General features: G+C 42.3%; 1 protein-coding gene across 2 annotated transcripts in view; it reads left to right on the top strand.

The window, feature by feature from the left end:
* Positions 1 to 3831: 3831 nt before the first annotated feature.
* The window catches only part of PDK3 (pyruvate dehydrogenase kinase 3), a 64872-nt gene continuing 45610 nt past the window's right edge, over positions 3832 to 23093 (top strand). The window contains exon 1 of one of the 2 annotated variants that reach the window (XM_040633396.1): positions 3832 to 4136. In XM_040633396.1, coding sequence (XP_040489330.1) covers positions 4031 to 4136 — 106 coding nt within the window. In that variant the 5' untranslated portion in view covers positions 3832 to 4030. The remainder of the gene's footprint in view (positions 4137 to 23093) is intronic. The other variant, XM_040633390.1, reaches the window with a different exon arrangement.

Below are 23093 nucleotides of genomic sequence, written 5' to 3'. Positions count from 1 at the left end.
CAGTCTTTTTTTTTAATGTTCACATTGTTATTTTTTTTGTAATACATGTTCTTTAAATGTTCAGTAGTTTTTCTATGGTTATAAAATATTTTTATTACTATCTTATATATTTTCTTTGACTAGGCTTTATTTTACATTTTGCTACCAAAAGGTACTGCTTTCTTCCCCATTTTATTGAGATATAATTGACATATATCATTGTATAAGTTTAAGGTGTACGACTAATGATTTGGTATATGTACATCTTGCCAATTACCACAGTAAATTTAGTTCACACCCATCAACTCACATAGTTACAGTTTTTCCCCTTTCGATAAGAACTTTTAATAACTCTTAACAACTTTCAAAAATCCTGGTTATAAGTTAAAATAAGTTCTGGGGATACAATGTACAACATGATGACTATAGTTAATACTGTATTGTATAATTGGCTTTATTTTATTCAAAGTTTCAGATTTACAGCAGAATTGAGAAGATAGTACACAATGTTCCCATATGCCCTATGCTCTATTTCCCCTACTTTTAATATCTTGCATTATATGTACATTCATTAAATTTGTGAACAAATGTTGATACATTATTATTAAACACATTTGGTCCAAAGTTTATCTTTTATTAAAAATTCTGTAGTTTTGGGGCGCCTGGGTGGCTCAGTTGGTTAAGCATCAGCCTTCAGCTCAGGTCATGATCCTGGGGTCCTGGGATCGAGCCCTGAGTCAGGCTCCCTGCTCAGTGGGAATCCTGCTTCTCCTTGTCCCTCTGCCTCTGCCTGCCGCTCCCCCTTCTTGTGCTCTCTGTCTGTGTCAAATAAATAAATAAATAAAATCTTAAAAAAAAAGAATTCTGTAGTTTTTATTTAGTGTCCTTTTATCTGTTCCAGAATCCCATCCAGGATAGCATGTTCTATTAGTTGTCATGCCTCCTTAGGCTCCTCTTGATTGTCACGGTTTCTCAGATGTTCCTTGTTTTTAATGACCTTAGTAGTTTTGAGGAGTACTGGTCAGGTATTTGTAAGAGTGAGGTTGTTTTATAACCTAATCTTTGAGGTGAGATCTTATCACTTCTGGCCGTCCTCTATTTGTTGGAAGTGAGTACTAAATCAAGCCCACGCTCCAAGGGAGAAGAATTAAACTCCATCTTTTGGGGGAGGAATATCAAAGAATTTGTGGCCATGTCTTTAAAACCCTCAAAGCCTGTTAAACGACAGATTGCCCCACCCCCAGAGTTTATCATTCAGTAGGTCTGGGGTGGAGTCCAAGAGTTTGTAGTTCTAACAAGTTCCCAGGTGATGATGTTTCTGCTGGTGGTCCAGGGATCTTGCTTTGAGAGTCACTGGGAGCGGGTCCGGGCAAACCCTGGCGTGTACAAGGAATTGAAAAAAGTTCATCAAGATCTACTTATTTCTTTCTTTCTTTTTTTTTAAAAAGATTTTATTTATTTATTCGACAGAGATAGAGACAGCCAGTGAGAGAGGGAACACAAGCAGGGGGAGTGGGAGAGGAAGAAGCAGGCTCATAGCGGAGGAGCCCGATGTGGGGCTCGATCCCACAACGCCGGGGTCACGCCCCGAGCCGAAGGCAGACGCCCAACCGCTGTGCCACCCAGGCGCCCCTACTTATTTCTTTCAAGATCCTTCTCTTATAACTGTAACCAGTACTGAAATCAACTCACTGGTTTAACTTGTGGATTTTGCCAGTTAACATGAGACTATTAGCTTAAAAAATATGTATTGCTATATGAAAGAGGTAGAACAATATTTTATGTTTATATTGGATATGATTTATTTCATTTCATTGTCACAGATGCCAGGGAGGGAAATCGGGTATCTCCATCTGACATAAGAAGTAACTGGGGCAGAGAAAGCCTGAGTGACTTGTCTAAGGCCACACAGCCAGTTAACGGTAGAACCAAGCTTAGGACTGGGTCATTTGAGCCCTGGACCAGCGCAGTTTATATTACACCAGAGTCTCTCATATTGTGTCCAACTTCTAGGACTTTGCCATGTTTTGGAGAAGCATCAGTAAAACTAGTCACATGACAGTTGAAGTAATCAAATCAACAGAAGACACAGATATTGTTTACTGGAAAAGGAAGGAGTGAAACAAGTGATGTGCCAGGTCAATCTTCTGCTGCTTAGGTTGGGAGAACCTTCCTATTTAGTGACTACCACAACTGCCACCAAGTGCACTCTAACATCCAGGTAGCACCTGCAAAAGTCGCTGGAAGAATCACAGGCTACGGGTCTTCTTTTTGTCTGCCCACGCACACTAGCAGGATTGCTTAGCTCTGCTGGCGAAGTACCCAGCTAAAGAGGTTGTCAGTACATCTCTTTTAGGTTTTGGTTTGAATGGAGAGGACATGGTAGTCTATGTACCATACCACCACCAAGATGCCCAAGATGTATTTGAAAATCTAGAAGTATGGGCAGACCACTGGATGCCTTTGAGTGTACGTATTACTTTTCTTTAAATTCAGAATGAAGATGCAACTAGTAAGCAAAGAATTGGGTGCATAAATACCCAATGAACGCACAAAAGTGAAATAGCTACACACTGATAATTTTATTCAGTGAGAACACCAGCCTAATCAGATCAAAAGAGTGGTCTCCAATTCCATTTTTACCTTTCCTTAGAGAACATTCTACTTTTACTTGATGTTTATACGTTGCCAAAAGTAAAGCAAGTTTTGGTGAAAATGGTTAAAGTCAGCAGTACTTCATATACCCCCATTAGGAAATCATGATTTCATATACTGAGCCCCAAGTTCAAGTTCACTGGTATGCAGAGAAAAAGTACCCAACACCTAGTGCAAGCATAGACTCCTATCCAAATGTAGTGGTGCTGGAGGTTGGTGAAGCATGAGTCAGGGAACTGTCCTATGGTGGTGGTGGTGGTGGTGGTGGTAATGAGTGAGGGAGTATGGAAGATAATGCCAATGACCTTTAATTTGATCTTTTCCAATGGTAGTGGTGGTATGAAACAGCCAGTTGGTGTGAGAGGGAGTATGGGGGTGGGAGGCACGAAACCAAGTGTCAGTGATGTTAGAATTGATACTGTCCAACGGTGGTTGTGGTGGCATGAAACAGAGTCCGTGACTGAATCTTGTCCGAAGGTGGTGGCCTCACGTGGGAAGATGGTGGGGGAAGGTTGGTGGGAACGAGGAGCGGAAGGCCATGAAACAGAGTGAGTGACCTAACATTCCTGTCCAAAGGTGTTCAAAAGAGAGCTTAAGGGTGGGGAGGTAGGGGTGGGGGTGGAGGCGGTGCGGTGGGCCTCATAACAGTCAGTGACGTGACAATTAAGCCTGTCTAAGGGGTGGGGGGCGGGCGTGAAACATAACCACATTTAATTCTGCCTAAGGTGGTGGTGTGGTGGCAGGCATGAATCAGCCACTATAGTTAAGTGATAAAAGGGACATGAAAATCAAAGTATCAAGATGTAATGAGAATCCTGAAGGGCCGTAGCCAGCCCATCCAGGGAAGGCCTCCCGGAAGAGGTGCCTGCGGTTGAGAAGGCCCTTGAACAAGGCGTAGGGTTGGATTCTGGGCGTGGACTCCGGGTCTCCTCGCAGTCCCAGAGCACCTTCGCTACCTTAGGGCCGCGAAGGACTTAGCCGGGGGCGGGACGCGGGGCTGCTGCACTTGCCCGGCGGGACTCAGCCCCAGGAGCAAAAGAGGGAGGCGCCGGCATCTGGGCGAACTCAAGCAAAAGAAAGCAAGGGCGGCGGCGGCGGCGAATCAGCAGCCGGCGCGTGCGGCCGCGCGCCCTCCCGTGCCCCCCGCGCCCTCCGTGCGCCGCGTACGTGCAGCGGCCAGCTCCGCCCCCGTGGGCGGGGCCTGGGGAAGCCGCGGGCGGCCGGCCGCAGCCCGGGAGCTGCTGCTGCTGCTGCGGCGGCTGCACCCGCGGCGCCAAGGCCGAGGCGGAGGCCGGGGTGCGAGCTTGGCTGACGTGCCGGATCCGCGCGGCTCGGCTGCGTCGGCTCTTGCGGCTGCCTGAGCGTCTTGGCTGGTCTGTGCACGGCCTCGGCGAGGATGAGGCTTTTCCGGTGGCTGCTAAAGCAGCCGGTTCCTAAGCAGATCGAACGCTACTCGCGTTTCTCGCCATCGCCACTCTCCATCAAGCAGTTCCTAGACTTCGGTGAGTGCGGGGCCGCGGGCCCCCACGGTCGCTACGGTACCCACAGCCCCGGGACGCGGGGCCGCTGCCTTCCGGGCCCGCCACCGCCGCGGGTCTCCACAGCTCCGGGCAAAGTCCGTGGGAACCGCGGGAGGGGCTCCGGGATGCCCGGGGGCTCTCCAGGGGACTCGAATTTCGGGGCGCGGAGGGGCAGGGCCTGGCAACCGCACAGCGGCCAGGGCTTTACCTGGAAACACAGAAACCGCGTCCGAGGACCCTCATCCAGGCGGGACTCCCCAGACCTGCTTCGGTAGCTTCAAATCTACTTGACACAGACCTCACCGTCCTTAAACTTAGTAGCGGAATGTGGGTAGTTTTTTAATGTTTTTACTTGTAGATTCTTTTTGTTGTTGTTGTTGGGTAAAAGCTGTTTAGAAACACCCTGAGGTTGAACAAATTATGCAATGGCATTTTGTTCCTTTTTTGCCCTAAGGTGTTCGCATGTGCCTGGAGCGGCAGGACTCGAACTATTGTCCTCTTCGTGTAATGTTAAAGCAGTTAGAGGCCTGGACTGCGAACGCCTTAGATGCTGGGAGGAGAGGACGCGTGGGCTCCTAGCGTCAGAGCAGGGTCTGATACACCCCCGGTCTCGGTGCCGGCACCTTTCGTCTTGCCTTCCCTTTTGTGTCCCACCACCTCCCAGGTGAAGTGGGCTGGTGGGCAGCTGACGCGGATTGAGGTGGGAGAGCAGAAGACCCGGCCCTCACCTTGCCTGAGAGGCCTAGCTGAGATGGGAATAGATTCCACCACCTTATGCTAACCGGATCGTGTTTCCCCGGAGTGGTGCCTTTTCAACCACTAGACGAATACTTGAAATTGCTGAAGGCGAGGGAGCTGGTTGTGAACCACCTGAGAGTAAAACAAAAGTGCGCACCCAGGTATCCGAATGGAGTTCAGCATCCTTGAAGGGGAATAAAATGGAGCAGCAAAGATGTTCTAAGCTCTCAGGGGAACATAATGGGGCGTCTCTTCATTTAATGAATTTTATGTAACTGTAAAGGGATGTTAGCAGGTGGGAATAAAAACTAAAAGTGCAGAGGAGGTCGAACATCCAGGGAAGATAAGATACGCAAAATGTGATGTTGCCTATACTGAAAAAGTTGGGATAGGAAGAGAGGACTAGGTTCAAGTCGAGACCAAATTAAATTTTAAGAACCCACTTTGCCAGAGAATGATGAGGAGAGTCAAAGTTCAATGAGATGTTGATCTTTGCGTCTTAAACTTCACTCCTGAAAGCTTTTCAGTAGTTGACCATCTCTGGCCACTTTTGAAATTTTAGAGGTTTGAAGCAGCTCCTGACTTCAGGGTTTAGAAGGAAAATGTCACCGTTGCTATAAATAGCATGTTTTCCATTTCTAATTTATAGTTTAGAGAAGATTCTGAAGGTATCAGCTTCATTGGGGTAAACTGAGTTAGGTTAATTCACAGTAAAAGGAGCAAAAGGAATCCAGAAATTCCTAATTTTTTCCACCTTCAAAATTGACGTGATAGCTCTGATAACTTGTCGAAATTTCAGTTGATTTAGTTTTACAGCAAGCTAGTATCTACCCATGTTAATAGGTGTCTTGGCAAGAATGTTACTTGAGTAGGAAAACCACAGTGGGAGATAGTGTTATCGTGGAAAACCCATGGGACCAGTATCTGGAAATAAGTGTTCTAATTTTTGCTCTGCCACGAGCTCAAGAGTGTGGCCTTGGCTGAGTGAACCTCACTGGGGTTCATTTTCTTCAATAATAAAAGGGGTGGATTGTATCGGGTAATCTCTAAAACATCACTCCTGAACTGTGTGATTGTAGTTTCAAAGGAAAAGGGATGAGCTACTGAAAAGAAAATGACCAAATCTCCTGACAGGTATTTCCCATAAAAGGCCTCTGACCTATTTTGGGAGAGGTGGAAGGAATACACTAATCTAGGATAATGGAAGAAGCCTAATAATTGAAGTCTTTTCCTTATAAGGAAGCTCACAGAAGAGCTATATATAATTGTAGTGGAATTTGCTAGAAACTACAAGCCTAGTTTGTAATATCCAGAGACAGGTGGCAGGCAGCCTGTGTTTCATGACAACTAGAAGAAGAGTGCTGTCACACAAAGGCCATCTCGACTTCTACCTTTCTTTTAGTTCTAGCTCTTGATAGTTCTTTTGTGGCAAGTAATGTAGGAATTTGAGAATTTAGATTGGATGTGGGGATTTTTTAAGGTGAGGAGGAAGAAGAGTAAAGAGGCTTTATGCCCCTTCATGATGTTGAAAACGGCAGATGAAGGCCACCTCAGATGCTTAAAGGACAAGCTGGGGAGCAGCAGATGACTGCATGAAGCCAGTCAGGTGTGGGCTGTGGCAGACTCCAGGTATGTGCTGGCTCCAGAAGGGGCAGGTGATTGGTACCAATTCAGTATATTTTAAAAGACCAGAGGCTCAAAAAAAAGTAGATATGTAGACCATATTGACCTCTAGGCTGCCTTTAGGATTTTCTCCCTCACTGTTTTACAAACAGGACATAAATTTTTGACAGGGACCAAAGAAGGGACGTACATGGAATTCAGTGTTTCAGTATTCGTTATAAGCATGCGAACAAATAAATTGTAGTTTCTATGGCCACTGAAATAGCTTTATTATACTAATCTATCCACATTAGTAAAAGGAGATTATCTTCCTTAAGAGTGAAGATGAAAACTGGTTGTTACTTCAGAAGCAGTGGTTTTATTTTAAAGAAGGGCTTCTCATTCTCAACACTCTTGACATTTTGGGACAGGTCATGGTTGGGGGTGTGTCCTGGGCATTGTTGGAAGTTTATAAAGCAGCATCCTTGGCCTCTACCCACTAGATGCCAGTACCTACTAGACGGCACCCGTTGTGACAACCATATGTCTCCAGACAGCCCCATGTCCTCTGGGGGAGCAAAATCACCCTTTGTGATTTTAGCATTTAGATCCATGGTTTTCATGCCTGGGTCCCATCCCCCAAACTTATGTAAATGGTCTGGGGGTGGGGTGCAGGGCACTGGTATTTTTAGAAGATCCCCAGGTTGTTTTTAAGCATAACCGGTGTTGAAAACCACTAATTAGATGATCTTCTGATCTAGAGTACTGTTGCCCTTTCATATGTGTGCCATATTTTTCTATGCTGTTTAAAATAATAAGAGTTTCTTGAACTCAGTCTTTACTTGAAGAATGGCCTTCCACCCAGTTAGCAAGTGTAGCAGGAATAGCAAGTGTTCTAAATGGATTATGAGTTCATAATGGCAATGGTGCATTCTAAAGGGTGGAGGTTTTTTTCTTTTTTAAATGAGATTTTCTTTTTGGTCTGAGATGGGAATTACATGGTTTCAAATTCAAAAGTGCCAAAGGACACAGAAATATCACCTTCCTACTTTTGTCCACTAGCCTCCCCATTTTTTGTATAAACAGCAGCTTGTTACAGCTCTGTCCGCCTTGCTTCTTAAACTTTATACCTTAGGGAGGTCTCTGTATCTTTATCTACAGTACTTCCTTTTCCTTTCTTAGGGCTTCTGAGAGTTTGTTTATATGAGTATTCTGTGATTCATTAGCCAACTCCCTCTTTATGGCTGGTAGGTTGTTTCTAGTCTTTGCTATGGCCCCCAGGGCTAGCGCGAATCGTCCTGTACGCGCCTCATTCCGTGCCTGTATGAGTGTGTATGTAGGACATATTCCTGAACATGGGATTACTACCTCAGAAGGTGTGTGCATTTGAAACTTTCATAAACATTGTCAGATTGCTTTCCCTAGAGGTTGTCTGTTTATCCTCTCACTAGAAGTTTCTGAGAGTGCCTGTTTTCCTTTGCTTTTACCAAATTGTTGTCGTCAAACTTTTGATAAGTAAAAAGTGTTATCTAGTTAGAATCTTTTCTCCTTGAGTAAATGATTTTTTATTTTGGAAACTTTTGACCCTTACAGAACTAGCAAGAATCGTATGTTGAACTCCTGGGTTCATTATATTGATGTCCACGTGCTGTTTGTTTGTAGATCTTGTATGTATGTGCAGTCTGTCAGATTTTCTTATCAATGCCGCGGTTGTTTCAGAAAACTTTTTTTTTTCTGTATCAAAACCAATTTATCTTTCAAATAATCTGTTCTTTAAAGATTTGGTAGTGGGTTGCCTGAGTGGCTCAGTTGGTTGAGGGTCGGATTCTTGATTTTGGCTCAGGTCATGGCCTCAGGGTCGTGAGATCAAGCCCTACCTCAGGCTCTGGCGCTGGGCATGGAACCTGCTCAAAATTCTCTCTCTCTCTCCCTCTGCCCTTCCCCCTTAAAATTTTTTTTTTTAAAGATTTTATTTATTTATTTGACAGAGAGACAGCTAGCGAGAGAGGGAACACAAGCAGGGGGAGTGGGAGAGGAAGAAGCAGGCTCATAACAGAGGAGCCTGATGTGGGGCTCGATCCCAGAACGCTGGGATCACGCCCTGAGCCGAAGGCAGACGCTTAACCGCTGTGCCACCCAGGTGCCCCCCCCCTTAAAATTTTTAAATAAGTAATAAAATGTTTACAAAAATGAAGATTTGGTAGATTCCCCCTGTGAAACCTTTTAAACCTAGTGTGTTTGGGGACTATTGCTCTTTGACAACTTTCTGTATTCTGTGGTATTGATCTGTATAGATTTCCTGTTTCTTCTAGAGTACATTTTGTTATATTTCTTTAGAAAATTATCCTAGTCATTGAGGTTTTAAGTCCACTTGCATAGCTGGGATGGTAGTCTCTTATCAGTCTTAATTTTCTCTGTGGCTATTCCTCTTTTTTATATTTGTTCTCTCCTCCCCTTTCTTGATTAGATTATACAGTAGTTTATGACTGAATTCCTTTATTAGTTTTATGACTTTTGTTTTCTAGTTCATTAATGTCCGCTTTGACTTTCTTAATTCCCTCTGATCTCCTCAATCTCCTCGTGTTTGTTATTCTTTTTCTTCTGAGTTGGACACTTGGTTTCTTTTCTGTTTTGCTCTTTGAGTACTTAAGGCTACAGTTACTCCTCTTTTACTCACTGCTTTAGCAGCTGACGTGTAAATATTTGATCCTCTCTCCTCCCAGCTCTTCTGCATCTTTAGATTCTTGTTCTTCTGTGAACTAGGAGTTGCTCGAGTTTTTAAATTTTCAGGGCAGGTACATCCTGCATTGTAATTTTCTTTATGTTTAGTTTTGTTGCATTGTGATCACAGAATGTTATCTGGATTATTATTTCTTTAATTTGTGGGTGTTTACTTCGTAGCCCAATATATGGTCATTTCCTGTGACATTTGGGCAGCAAAAAGAAGATGATGTTCTCTTCTCAGGTTACAGAGTTTGAGATACCAGATATACCATATTAATTATGTTATTTCAGTTTCCTATACCTTTACTTTTTTTTAAATCTACTTGATCCATTATGACCTGAGAGAAGTTCAAGCCTCCTAATATAATTCTTTTTCTCCGTATCTCCGTATCTCTCTGACAGTATTTCCTTCATACCTGTTTGCTGCTGAGACATTCTTAACTGTCATGTCCTCATTGAGAGATGTACCCTTTAGCGATACAGAATGCTGCCCTCTTGCTAGGTTATTGCTTTTTAGCCTGGATTCAACCTTATTTGACATTGAGATCTAGATCCTTATTTTCCTCTTGTTTACATTTTCTGGTGGAACATTGCTGTTTTATTTTGTGTTTATTTTATTTTCAGTCTTTCTGAATTACTTTGCCTTAATTGTTATCTTGAAATGTAGTGTAAAGTTGGGTTTTGCTTTGTGATCCAACTTTCTCTGTTATGTGGTTAAGTTTAACCAATGCATATATTTGTCGATACGAAAGATCTGTCATCTGTAGTGATAAACATCTATAATTTTCTCTTGCTTTCTATTTTTAATACCTTAATTTTTCTACTGTATTACATATCTCATTTTCTTTGTTTTATTATAGTTCTTTTAACAATTAGGTTTGAATTTTTGGTTCCTCTGATTATCTTAGGCCTTCTTTGTCGAATAAGGTCACCACTAGCCACTTGAGCCTATTTAGCACTTGAAATGTGACTAGTGTGACTGAGAAACTGAATTGATTTAGATTTAAATTTAAAGCTGATACTTGATTCAGTTAATTGGAAAACTTATATGTTTAGAGCAGTTTGGATATGTGACTCTCCTTTAACTGTAAATTTGATGAAATCTAATTATAGGTCAATTACTTCTGATAGAAATTTAGGTTTTGAATTGAATTGTGCTATAAGATGCACAGTGGATTTCAAAGACTTAATATAAGAAATGGTAAAATATCTCAATCTGTTTTTATATTGATTCCTTGTAGACATGATAGTATTTTGGATATGTTAGATTAAATGAAATATCAAAACTTTCACCTGTTTCTTTTTGAGTTAATGTGACTGCTAGGCAGTTTTAAATTACACATGTGTCTCACATTATTTTTCTATTGAACCGAGGCTTCAGATAGTATATATTCATTCCTTACTAGGAGTAAGAGAAGTATCACATTTTCATGTTCAGAATAAACATTTTATTGATTTTATTTCTCAGTATAACTTTTACATTTTTTTTCCCTATGAACCTGTTACTCTCAGGATTTTTGTACTAATTTGTTGTCCTTGAAGGGCAGTTCATTCTAATGGTGGCGCTTTGTAAACTTTTGTCTCAAGGGACCTATCCTACCAGAGTAAACAAAGAAAAGTAAAAAGCTCTGCCTTGAAATTTCTTAGTTTATTTCTTCTCGGATTATTTCTCTTTGTCCTGCTCAAATATATGGGCTTCCTCAAATCCAAACACAGGATTGTTTTGAAAGGAAATTAATACACAGGGAAGAAATCCTAAAGAAATGAAAATGACTTTACTCAGATATTTCTTTTTGTGTCAAACTACCAACTATAGCCCAGAGAGAGACACAATTATCAACCATTAATGGGTGAGCAAATAAAATTGTCATTGTTTATGTTATTAACGAAAAAAATGGTGGCTCTTTGTTACATTTGCAAAAGTTTGAGTTCTGTCTTTCCATTAAGTAGTTACTATGAATGAAAACTTCTCCTGGTGGTATAAGGACAGGAGGACTTGGGCTGTTAAGATGTAAATTAAAGACAGAACCTTCTGAATCTTGAATGAATTCATAGGAAATGATTCACATTTTCATTTGGACCTGCTGTTCATCTTTCAGTCTCACCCTGGCCACTTCTGGTTCCTTCACTCATCACTTTGATTTGCTCCCTGCAGACTTACTTCCCACTTGTTTTACTTCCCAGTTCCTTTGCTCTTGTCTTTTGCACAGCTGCACTGGTTTTAAAGGTGTTTGTTCCTGCCCTCCTTTTAATTTGATTTTATTATTTTATTTTATTATATTAATTTTTTTTTATTCACAACCATCTCTTTACAGAGGGCAGCCCTCGCCCCTGTGTGGAACCTCTCACAGCTTCTTCAGGCTGTCGTCTGTCTGCAGAGTTGGGTGCTCCGTAATTGGTGATTTCTGGCTCCATGTAAAGGTTATTAAACATTAAACACCTTAGTTGTTATGTAAGTTTAAACTCCCATAATGTCCACACATTTAAATATAGCATCTCCCAAATAAAACCACCAGAAGGCAGGTTGTCTGACAAAACTGCCTTCTTTTCAGAGAAAAGATTTCTACCACCAGCACACTGCTTCTGTGAACCTCGGAGCCTTTAGCTATTAGAAGGCAACAGCTAGGGGCGCCTGGGTGGCACAGCGGTTGGGCGTCTGCCTTTGGCTCAGGGCGTGATCCCGGTATTGCGGGATCGAGCCCCACATCAGGCTCCTCCGCTATGAGCCTGCTTCTTCCTCTCCCACTCCCCCTGCTGTGTTCCCTCTCTCGCTGGCTGTCTCTCTCTGTCAAATAAATAAATAAAATCTTTAAAAAAAAAAAGAAGGCAACAGCTAATTTCCTTATTTTTACTGTTCTTGAGGTTTAAGGGCCCAGCCGCCTTCTGTTTTCCTTTAGAAAGTATTTTAATTTAAGATTCTGATACCCACTGAAAAGCTGCCTTTGGTTTCAAATGACTGGCCTTTGAAAAAGTCTTGGTTTTTAAAGTCCTTTTGCTCCCCGGAGCCTGATTACCACTGGAGAGAACAGTGATTTTTGTTTCCAGGGGAGATGAAAAGATTTTTTTTTATTGTCACATTAGGAAAGAGGAAAAATAATTGTATTTTGTTTCCTCATGTGTTTATTTTGTACTTACACATATATGTACACGATACGCCTTTTCTCTAAGAAGGAAGGTTTTTCTACTATAAAGAGTTGCCAAGAATTAGACTAACCTGTTGGGAGACAGAAGCCTACTATTCAGAATTAAAGGGGAAGAGAACGATTTCAGTTTCGGTAAAGATGTCTAACTTGGCTTCATGCATCTTGATGAGTATTTAAGCTTAAAGTCAGAATTGGCCCTTTGGGGCCTTTATGATCAGATAGGGTTGGATTTCAACGTAATCTGGTTTATCAGGCTCGGGGCACTTACATTGTGGCTCTGGCTTACCTGTCTTCGCAGTTTTGTGTGGGGTTTTTGTGTGTGCAGTTTTGTCTGTAGTCTTGAAGGGGGCACATGGCCACACTTGCTGACCTACCGATGGGTGGTTTCCTCCCACTTAGCGTTAGGAAATTCGTTAGGCTGTTGGCAAGATTTGAGAAACCTTGGATTTATTACTGGATGGAATCAGAAAATATCACTGCTTTTCCTTTTCCTTTATATCATACAGGCATTTAATTACTTGACTTCCATGATAAACTGAAGTCGGAGTTGGGCAAATGCTTTTGTTTTAGGAATACCATAGTGGAAGATAGGTTGTCAAACTATACAGCCTGAGAGCCAGACTCCTGTTTTGTTTTGTTTTGTTTTGTTTTGTTTTATTAGTAGACCTTATTTTTTATCGTTTCAGGTTCACCACAAAATTGAGCAGAAAATACAGGGAGCTCCCACATACAGCCCCTCCCCAAAGATAGCCTCCCTCACCACCAACATCCCACGCCAGTGTGGGACGTTTGTTAATAATCAATGAACCAACATTGGCCCATCATTATTATCCAAAGTCCATAGTTTACATTAGACATCCACTCTTCGTGTTGTACACTTTGTGGGTTTTGATGACACCTGTTTTTGTAAATAAAGTTTTACTGGAACATGCCCATTTATTACATACTGTCTGTGGCTTCTGTCCATTCACAACAGTGGAGTTGACTGGCCCAGAGAGCCAAATGTGTTTACCAGGTGGCCCTTTACAGAGTTTTCCACCTCTAGTCTAAGATAATTGTATCCTGTTAAAGTAGCTTGCAGTGATTGATCTGAATTTGTGTTTAAATGATGGCGATCTGTTTCTCCCATTTGCTAGTGAAAGTAAATCTTGGCTATCTGGAGCATAATTTGGAGTTAGCTAAACCTTTTCCAGGTAATCGGTGGTTTACCTATAGGGTGTGTGCCCCTGAGTGGAATTATCATGTGGAAGGCAAAGTTTAAGTGTACTGGTTTCTCCACAGCCCTGCCACAGTGAGGTTTTATGATTTTAATTGTATAGTAGGTAACACAGAAGCTAAACATTTTCCTTTTTCCCCGTGTGGGTTTATTCTATGCCTTTTGTGTGTAAAGTGTCCTTGACCATTTACTAACTGGAATCTGGAGTTTTGATCATTTGCATGAATTCCCTGTATCTATTTGGCATAGTAACCTGTTGTGCTGTGTAAATATTGTTTCCCACTGTGTTCCCTTTTTTTGTAAAGTAATTATAAAAGTATACAATTAAAGGCATTTGGAAAGAATATCACCTCTAATTCTTCCATCCATTTTTTGGTGATAGCCTTCTAGCTTTTGCCCATGTATTTATGTATGTTCATGCAGAATATGGTTTCCTTTTTATTTAGTGCACAGTCTGAGTTTTTATATACTCAGTCATTTACAGTGCTTTTATCATGGTCAGATTTATCACCTGTAGCATTTTGCAAATTGTACTAAACCCCTCTGGAATTTATTGCCCTTTCTGACGGGACTTTTGTAGCTAACTCACTTTTGCTCTGTTCTGTTGTCTAGTTGTGTAGCAACAATTATTAAGACCGCAGATCTTTCTTTGTTTCTGTTTTATCACGTGCTCAGTTCACAGAGTAGTTTATATTTGTGGATTCTATTCAGTCGGACTTTTCTGATTTTAACTAAATATATGTTAACTTTTGCCTTGTAAGTTGTCTTGAAATTTGGTAAGGGCAGTTCCTTATTTATTACCATACATTTTTAGAAATTCTTGCTGTTCTTGCCCACCTATTCTTCTTGGTAAATTAGTTAACTTACAGGAAAGTGTGCTAAGGGTTTGTGGATGGCTTGCCTGGCATTAATAGAAACAACCTGGAAGCATTCAGCTAGTCCATTTCCCTTTTTATGGGGGGGGGGAGGTCAGTCAATTTACCTCCATACTTACCCTGGGGGCAGAGCTGGGTTTGATTGAGACCCCTGGTGGTATCCTTCATATCCCTCAAGGAGAACCCTGTTTCTGGTCAGTGTCTCATCTTTACTGAGATGATACTTTCTGCTGCAATGAATGGCACAAAAATTACAGCAAACTATTACATTTACAAAGGCCTTTATTTATCTTCCCTCTAATTGAATAGTTGGGGTTCTAACCAAATCATAGATTATTTCCTGAAGCATCACGTAAGCAGTCATGATTTTGTTTTCATTCTTAGACTTGATATGTGGTTCCGCTGGACCATTTGAGTTGTACCAGTGTTGTGTGCTTTCTTACTAGGGCACAGAGGTCAGTATATAATAGTTTCACTATTGGGAATAAATTACTAAGTATCTCTCTAACATTTTCCTGGAGCAGAAAGTTAAATATTCCCCAATGTCTCCTTGGCTAGAAAACAGTAGGGTCCTTTGAGATTTGTAACATACCTATCTTTTCCCAACAAATTGTTACATTTTCACTTGACCAGAGCATACTCCAGGTTTTATCTGAACCTTTCCTTGGCTCTGTTCTAGTAGAGTACAATGTTTCCTTAAACTTGGTAGCAGATATTCCGTGTATAAATTTGGTGATTTCCTCCCACTTCCGATGTTAAACAGAAAGCGAAATGGTAATTGGCATCTTGCTCTTCCTGTACTGGTCAGGTAATGTGCTCAAGTGAGCACTTTATTTCTAATCATCCCTTCGGCTACTTGATCACAGTGAGTGTCCCTTTCCCTAGAAACTGCCCTTTATATAGAAGGAGACCACTTCTTTGGTTAGCCTTCTTTCCAGATTCTCTGCCATGTCATCTCAGGCCTACCTACTCCTATTTCTGCTTCTTTAGCCTCAGCTTGGCTTCAGCAAAGCTGTTCAAGGAGGAAATGAAAATGGACTCTTTGGAAACTGAAAAAGATTGAGTAGATTCAGCTGGCGTTTTCGGAGTACTTACCAATATTGGTATAAAATATAGTATCGTGGACTTCTCACAATAGTCGTGTCCATGTTACTCAGGGCAGGTAAGAAAAGTACCCACACATACAGTAGAGCCAGGGGACCCAGGATCTGCTCAACTTACCGCCCCTCTGTAGCTGAGGAAGTAGCTAAGGATCGGGAGCAGTGTGGAAACAAAAACACACTAGAGGGGAAGGAGCGACAGGTACCCAGTTGCCGCTTGTCAAGAGTCACGGCATCCTGAAGTACAGCCATTTCCTTCATGAAACGTGTTCAGCAGTTTTTATCTTTCCCATGTAGGATCATCTAGAGAAGGAGAAAAAGGATAGTTGGTAACGCTGAAAAGTCTCTTAAAACTATGAGGACGTTCTCGGCCAGTTTCCTAAGAGGCTGAAACAAATCTCAAACATGAAAACAGAGACTAAAAATAGATGGACAAATAGCTTCTGTCTGAGCGTAAGGAGGTTTTGATTTGTTTTCCCTGGTTGGATTTTTTTGTGAGTCATGTTAGTCCGTGGTCTTTAGTCCTGCTGCTCATGAGAATAATCTGGGGGTGGTGTGTGTGTGTGTGTGTGTGTGTGAGAGAGAGAGAGAGAGAGAGAGAGAGAGAGAGAGAGAGACACCTGCCCTTCATTGAGACCAATTAAATCAGTCTTTGGAGGTAGGGGCTCCAGTGCTGGTATGCTGGAGTTACCCGGGTGATTGTCGTGTGCTGAGAACTACTGTGTTAGATCCAGTAGACTCTTTGCCTAAGCCTAAGGGCTGTGAACCAGTTCAGGGGCTGGAGTGTGTGAGATGCTGAACGTTGACACTTAAGTAGTTTAGGAGTCCATCAGCATTACTTGAACACCTGGATTTGGAGTGAAGTAGAAATCGAGAAGCTTTGGGAAATTGTCACTTCATAGTCACTACCTTTGAGAAACTTACAGATAAGTGAGAAGCAGGGAAAGTACATAAATTTATATGTGCTAGCCAAAATTTATGAACCGTGTGGCTTTGTGGCATGCTTTCCTGATGTCCCTACCGGTCCCTCAAAGGTTCGTGTAATAGGGGTGGTTTCTGGGAATGTGTGACATGTTTACCCTCTTGTCCTTCATCCAAAGTGTCCTTGGAGGCTTTCTGGGTGGAGAACACAATTAGAAGAGCACACAGAAAATGGTGTACTATTTTTCTTGATTTCTGGCTCCTTTCCTTGGCTGCCTACTCAGAGCAATGCTCTCTCCAGACTTGTTCGAGAATTGACATTATTAGGCAAGGTTGGTGTAGGATAAATAACTATATAGAGATACAAACCAAAATCTAACCCTCTCAGATTCATCCAGTGGGGGCTTGAGGTTAGAGATCATCTCTCCAACCTCCCCAGTTTTATCTGTGAGAAAGTAGAACTCCCAAGTAAGGAAGAGCCTGCCCGAATCATCAACTAGTTGTTGACATGACATCTTTGCCATCTCTTCCAAGGTGAACCAGAAATTATTCTCTCTAGGAGGCAAAGGGAACTTATATTTGTGTACCATTCCGTGGCAGGCACAATAGTAGGCAGATGTAGCTATGATTCTCCCAACATCCAAGTGGAGTAGATACTTCCATTTCCTGGATGGGGATGCCAAAGCTTAGATGATTTAAATATCCTGCCTAAGCAAAGTTAGGGGCAAAACCACACCTAAAATTCAAGTAGATGGAGTTTTTCTTTCTTTTTTCTTTCTTTTTCGTTGAAGGGTGGGTAGACGGGGGCGTGTAGGGGCAGAGGGAGAGGGAGAGAAAGAATCTCAAGCAGGCTCCACACCTACCATGGGTCCGGCTGGACCTCACAACCCTGAGATCACAACCTGAGCCGAAATCAAGAGTCAGGCGCTGAACTGACTGAGCCACCCAGGCGCCCCTCAAGTAGATGGAGCTTTTAAACCTGTGCTCTTTTCAGTTCAACATAGTATACCATTTCATTTAACATAATATACCACTACCCCCAATGCCCTTCCTTCCAGCGAACATAGTCTGTGTTAGTAATACCAAGGTTTTGTCTAAATTTATTCTGCTAGACAATCAGGAAATTGCATACTCTACCGCTCATCTAGTCTTACCATTTCCAAACTCTCAGACTGGTACCTACTTCATTTACTTACACTGAGACAGTTCTTATTCTGGGGACCACCACCAGTTGTTAGCCTGCTTATTGTCTCTGAGAGTGTGAGCAGCAATCTCTGTGCACTTGTACTCAAATCTTAATTTCTGGTGCCTACCAGTAGCGCGAGTGTGGGCAGATCACTACCCTTCAGTGTCTTTAGCTACAAAATAGAAACGATAGCATCTCGTCATAGCCTTGTAATACTGGTGAAATTGAGAACACGCAGCACAATGCATGGCACATGGTAGGTGCTCAGTAGATGTTGGCTATGCTTTTATTATGGGAAGTCAGTGACACAGCATTTCCTGGATGAAATCAGCTTCCTGCTAAGAATAAAAGCTGCATAGGGAGCTCTTAACCTTGAATGCTAATTATCTTAAAGTTTGTTGGCTGAAGGTCCCAGCTCTAAAAACTGAGCATTTTCCAAGAAACAGTACTTTCCGTTCATAAATGCTTTGAGAGTTCCTGGCTTTGGAGCCTCTTCATTCACTGTAACGGTTAACTTAACATTTTGCTTCAGTTCACCTCGAAGATGAGTACATGGCGACCTTTACTTAAATGTTCCTGCTTCCATGACGACAAGGCATCCTGTAACTTACCAGTCCACCGTTAGGACTAGATCCTAAAGGCCCTTCTGGAATTAGGTTGATAGGAGTCTTTGCGGTGGCTTTGGCTACAGTTGTTACTCACATGCTCTAGCTGGTCAGAGCTCTGTTTGTGATATCAGTTCTGAACACATCCATGCCTTTTTCCTCCACTCCCTGGCCTGACACACCATACTGACAGTTACTGCCACTTTATTATCACCTTCCTTCCTACCTTTGGCTCCTCTTCCCCTAACTTGAAGGATTTGATACCTCTGACCAAATATGTAGAATGGAGTGGTCTACCTATAAGAGGAATTTACCATTACCAGCAAATATGACCTTGCATCCCTGAATTTTATTTGCTATAGTAAGTTTCTATAATAGTAAGTTTCCGTATAAACCTATATATTTTGATTTTCAGTTCTAATTAGGAAATATTTACTAAATACATATGGTGTGTTGCATATTGTGCTAGTAGACTCTTCAGTGTTCTGAGGAATCCTGGGACCCACAGGACATAGAACTCAGTGACTGGGGGGAATGGCAGAGGGGTTGCCTAGGCAGAGGGCACAGATTGTGGACTCAGTGAAATCTATTTACAACTTGCTTTGGCCTCACCTGGCATGCAGAAGGGCAGGCTTCTCACTAATCTGTTTATGAACACATACCTACCTTCCAAGAGTCAAGAGGATTCTGAAGAGAGAGGAAGAGGGCACTAGTGGGAGTTACTCGCTTTCCCTCCGCACAGAGGTGGCTGCCCCTCAGGGAAGGGTCCAGTAACCCTCGCCTACCTTAATTAAGAACCCCATCATGATCACCCTGTATCCCTTTTTCCTATAAGAACAACAAAAATCGGGGCACCTGGGTGGCTCAGTCGGTGAAGCGTCTGCCTTCAGCTCAGGTCATGATCTCAGGGTCCTGGGATCGAGTCCCGCATCGGGCTCTCTGCTCAGTGGGGAGCCTGCTTCTCCCTCTCTACCCCCCCATCTTGTGCTGTCTCTCTCTCTCATGCTCTCTCCTCTCTTGCTCTCTCGAGTAAATAAAATCATTAAGAAGAAGAGAACAACAAAAATCATTACATGAGCATGAGCTTCCCACCTCCATTACATATGGTAGCACATTCTATATGAGATGTTTGTATTCTTTTTAGAAAATAAAAAGGCTCTAGTTATTGGAAGACCTTTTTTTAGAAGACTACTTTTAAGGGGCACCTGGGTGACCCAGTCCGTTGAGTGTCTGACTCTTGGTTTTGGCTTAGGTCATGATCTCAGGTTTGTGAGATTTAGGTTGTTTACAGTGTCCCTCCCAAATCTTTATTTGAAAAAATTTTAGACCTTAGGAAAAGTTGTAAGAATAATACAGTTAACACCCATGTCTAGCACCTAGATCCACCAGGTACTTTGCCATATTTTTTATCTTTCCCCTCTCCATCCATCCCTCTTCCTGTCTCCTTTCCTTCCCCTTTCGCTACACATGCTTTTTTGGCTGAACCATTTGAGAGTGAGCTGCAAATGTCCTGATGACCCCTAGATACGTTAAGTGTGTATATCATAAACATAAGAGTATTCTGCTAATAACTGCTAATCACCATGATACACTTATCACACTTGGGGAATTTCTCATTGATATCATAATAAAACTGAATATTCAAATTTCCCCTCATGGCTGTTGCCTCCAGTATCAGACAGCTCAGATCTAGAACCAAAAGGTACTGTGGCCAACAAGGCTGCTGAGCTAAATGCAGAGCCCAGGAAGGGCTTCTGCCTCAGTAACGTACGATAGAGAGAGGGTGGGAGTGACTGGTAGGGCTGGCTGGCTGAAAACCACAGGATGACCAGGAAGTCTACAGACAGTAGGGTCACCCTGGACCCTGACCATCAGAACGTTAGTAGGCAGGCAGTTATCCATCGGTGAAGGGCAAAAGGGGGTTCTTCGCTAATGACACTGAGCGAGCTACTCAAGGAGAATTAGGGATCCTGTGGTGTGGTGTTGGGATCCCACCAAAAAGCCCTATGTAACCAGATATTTGGGGTCCTCACTTAGTTGGTCTTTGAAGGCTGCTTCACTCTGAAGCATTACTGAACAAGTGTAGATCACCAGATGTCTGAGGGAAGCCCACAGTGAGAAAGAGAAACTAAGATAAATAAATGGCCCCCAAAAAATGACCCCAGAAGAAACAAGTTCAGGCAATAAAAGAGTGCTTTAAAATGTAACTTGAGGAATAAATCACCTTCACCTCATGAACATCTTAGGGCAGGTCGCACTTTGTAAAGATGGCCATGATGATGCTTTTCTAGCATGTGCCCTTGCCAGCCCTCCCTCAAGAGGAGGGGGAGTCTGTCCCCTTCCCCTGGAGTCTGGACAGGCTTTGTGACTAGCTGTGTGACTTCTGAGCCCGAGTCATAAAAGGCCATGCAGCTTCGCCTTGTTTACTGAACCCATGCAAGAATCCAGCTAACCCAAGGCCGCCATGCTGAGGAATCCTATGGAGAGGCCACCAGTTAGTGCTCTGGTAGGCCATCCTAGTTGGCAAGTAATCGGCCCAAGGTTCAGACTTGTAAATGAGGAGACTTCAGAAGCTTCCAGCTCCCCACTGTCTAGTCACTGCTCCCCCCTCCAGCCCTAGCCTTTGAGTTTTCCAGCTGAGGTCCCAGACAAGCCATCCCTCCTGCTTCCTGTCTGAATTCCTAACCCACAGCGTCGGTTATGATAATAAAATCAGACATTGGACTGAAAGAAGTAGTGCAATGTCTGGATGTTGTTGGGGCATTGAATTTGATAGGGAAGGAGGTGTGTGTGAAATCCCCAATCTTTGGCTCTTCTGTTCTGAAGTTTCTGACTCACTATTAGTAATAATAACCAAAACACAGTCTGGCCTAGAGTGGAGGCAGCCTCAAGTTTGGTAGACCCCAAGCTACCTCTATTGATCTCTGTTTATATTCAGGAATAAGTTTTTCCAAATAAAGGAAAACTGAAACTTCTCAAGCAGTGAAGTAGTATTTCTAGACACAGAGTAAACACTTAAAAAGTATACGAAACTTTTCTTTTGAAGGACAATTCAATTAATCATTGCTTAGTGCTGGTAAGTCCAAAAATTAATTACTTAAGATTCTAAAATTCAGTGTTTTCAAAAGATTGAAATCTTCTAAAAGACATAACTGGAGAAAAATCAGAGCTGTACCTGAAGTATTTTCTCAGTTATATTTTGCCCATTTTAGCATGGTTAATGGTAAAAATACATTGCAGACTCAAACATTTCGTTGGCAGTATTTAGAAAAAAAAACTCAGCATAACTGGAATGAGTTTATTATTCTGTTGGTTTTTGATGCCTTGCTATAATTTTTTCTTTTCTTGCTCTCCTTTTTCGCTCCCTGATTCCCTTACTGCCTCTTCCAAACCATCCCCAGCAAGTGTTAAAACTGAAAGATGTGGACAAGGAGAGCCCTCAAGTAATCCAGACAGGGGACTCTCCATATTGGGGGGCCTGTGCTCAACCCTCTGCTTTAATTGTAAGATACATGATCAAGTCACTTTATTAACTGAAGAAATGTTCTGCTTCCTGTAAATTAATCAGAAAGAGGATTAAAGATTTACCAGACATACAGGCCACTATGGAAACCAGGTATAAAGAGTAAGTCTGAACTCTTGCTCTTAGAAGGTGGGTCAAATGCTCTTCTCTTACCATAACTGTCACTGAGACGGCTCCCTGCACTGGCTTGAAAGTCATATGTGTTTCTGTGTCTATTCATCTTATGTCTTGGTGAATGGAAAGTTATTTGGAACCTCTCTAGACAAAGCAAATCATACCTTTTCCAAATGTAGTAATTGTCTCCAACTTTTCGATGAAAGGGCAAAGTATGAGAAACAGAACGGAATGGGGTGCCTGGGTAGTGCAGTTGGTTGAGTGTCTGACTCTTGGTTTTGGCTCAGGTCATGATCTCAGGGTTGTGAGATCGAGCCTTGTGTCTGGTTCAGCACTTGGCATGGAGTCTGCTTAAGAGTCTCATTACCTCTCGCTCTGCCCCTGCCTCTCAGATAAATAAATGCATCTTAAAAAAAAAAAAAGGAAAACAGAAAACAGAGAAGAATTGAAGGGTCATCAAATGAGCACAAAAAACTGAAGAAATATGAGCGAATGCTGTGAAACCAATGACTTCTTTGCATTCACCAAGTCAGAATGTTCCCTGCCCCTCACCCACTCCTTCATCATCCTCTGAAGTAATGCTAGGAAAAAATTTAATTGGTAAAATTGAGTAAGGTGAAGCATACAGAGAAATGCAGAATAAAAATAGAAAATCAAAATTAAGGAATGTAGAAAAGCCAAGTAAGTGGGGAAAAAATGAAGCTGAGTAACTGGAAAGAATCACTGGAAAATACTTCGTATGCCAGAAGCCTTATAAAACCTGAAGCCTTTGAGAGGATATTCAATTAAAACCAAAAGGCGCTTTTTTTTAAGTTGACCAAAGGGGAAAAAAAAAGATGGTTGGAACTCTTTGATTTAAACTGAGTATCCAGCATTAGTACATAGGATAAAATACTTTCAACTTCCATGAAAACCACAGAAAGGTTGAAAAAAAGTTGGACCTTTCATATTTATTTTTAGGTTCATTAATTAACTAAAAAAAGGCTTACCCCCTTGTTTAAACTGATGTATAATTAAGGTATCTGAGTACAAAGAATTCATCTCTAAAGCTAAGTAAGAATGTAAGAGGAGGGGCGCCTGGGTGGTTCAGTCGTTAAGCGTCTGCCTTCAGCTCAGGGCGTGATCCGGAGTCCTGGGATTCAGCCCCACACTGGGCTCCTCTACTGGGAGCCTGCTTCTTCCTCTCCCACTC

The sequence above is a fragment of the Ursus maritimus genome, assembly GCF_017311325.1.
Source record: "Ursus maritimus isolate PB19 chromosome X unlocalized genomic scaffold, ASM1731132v1 scaffold_X1, whole genome shotgun sequence".
Lineage (NCBI taxonomy): Eukaryota > Metazoa > Chordata > Mammalia > Carnivora > Ursidae > Ursus > Ursus maritimus.
This window is presented reverse-complemented; position numbering and strand designations above follow the sequence as displayed.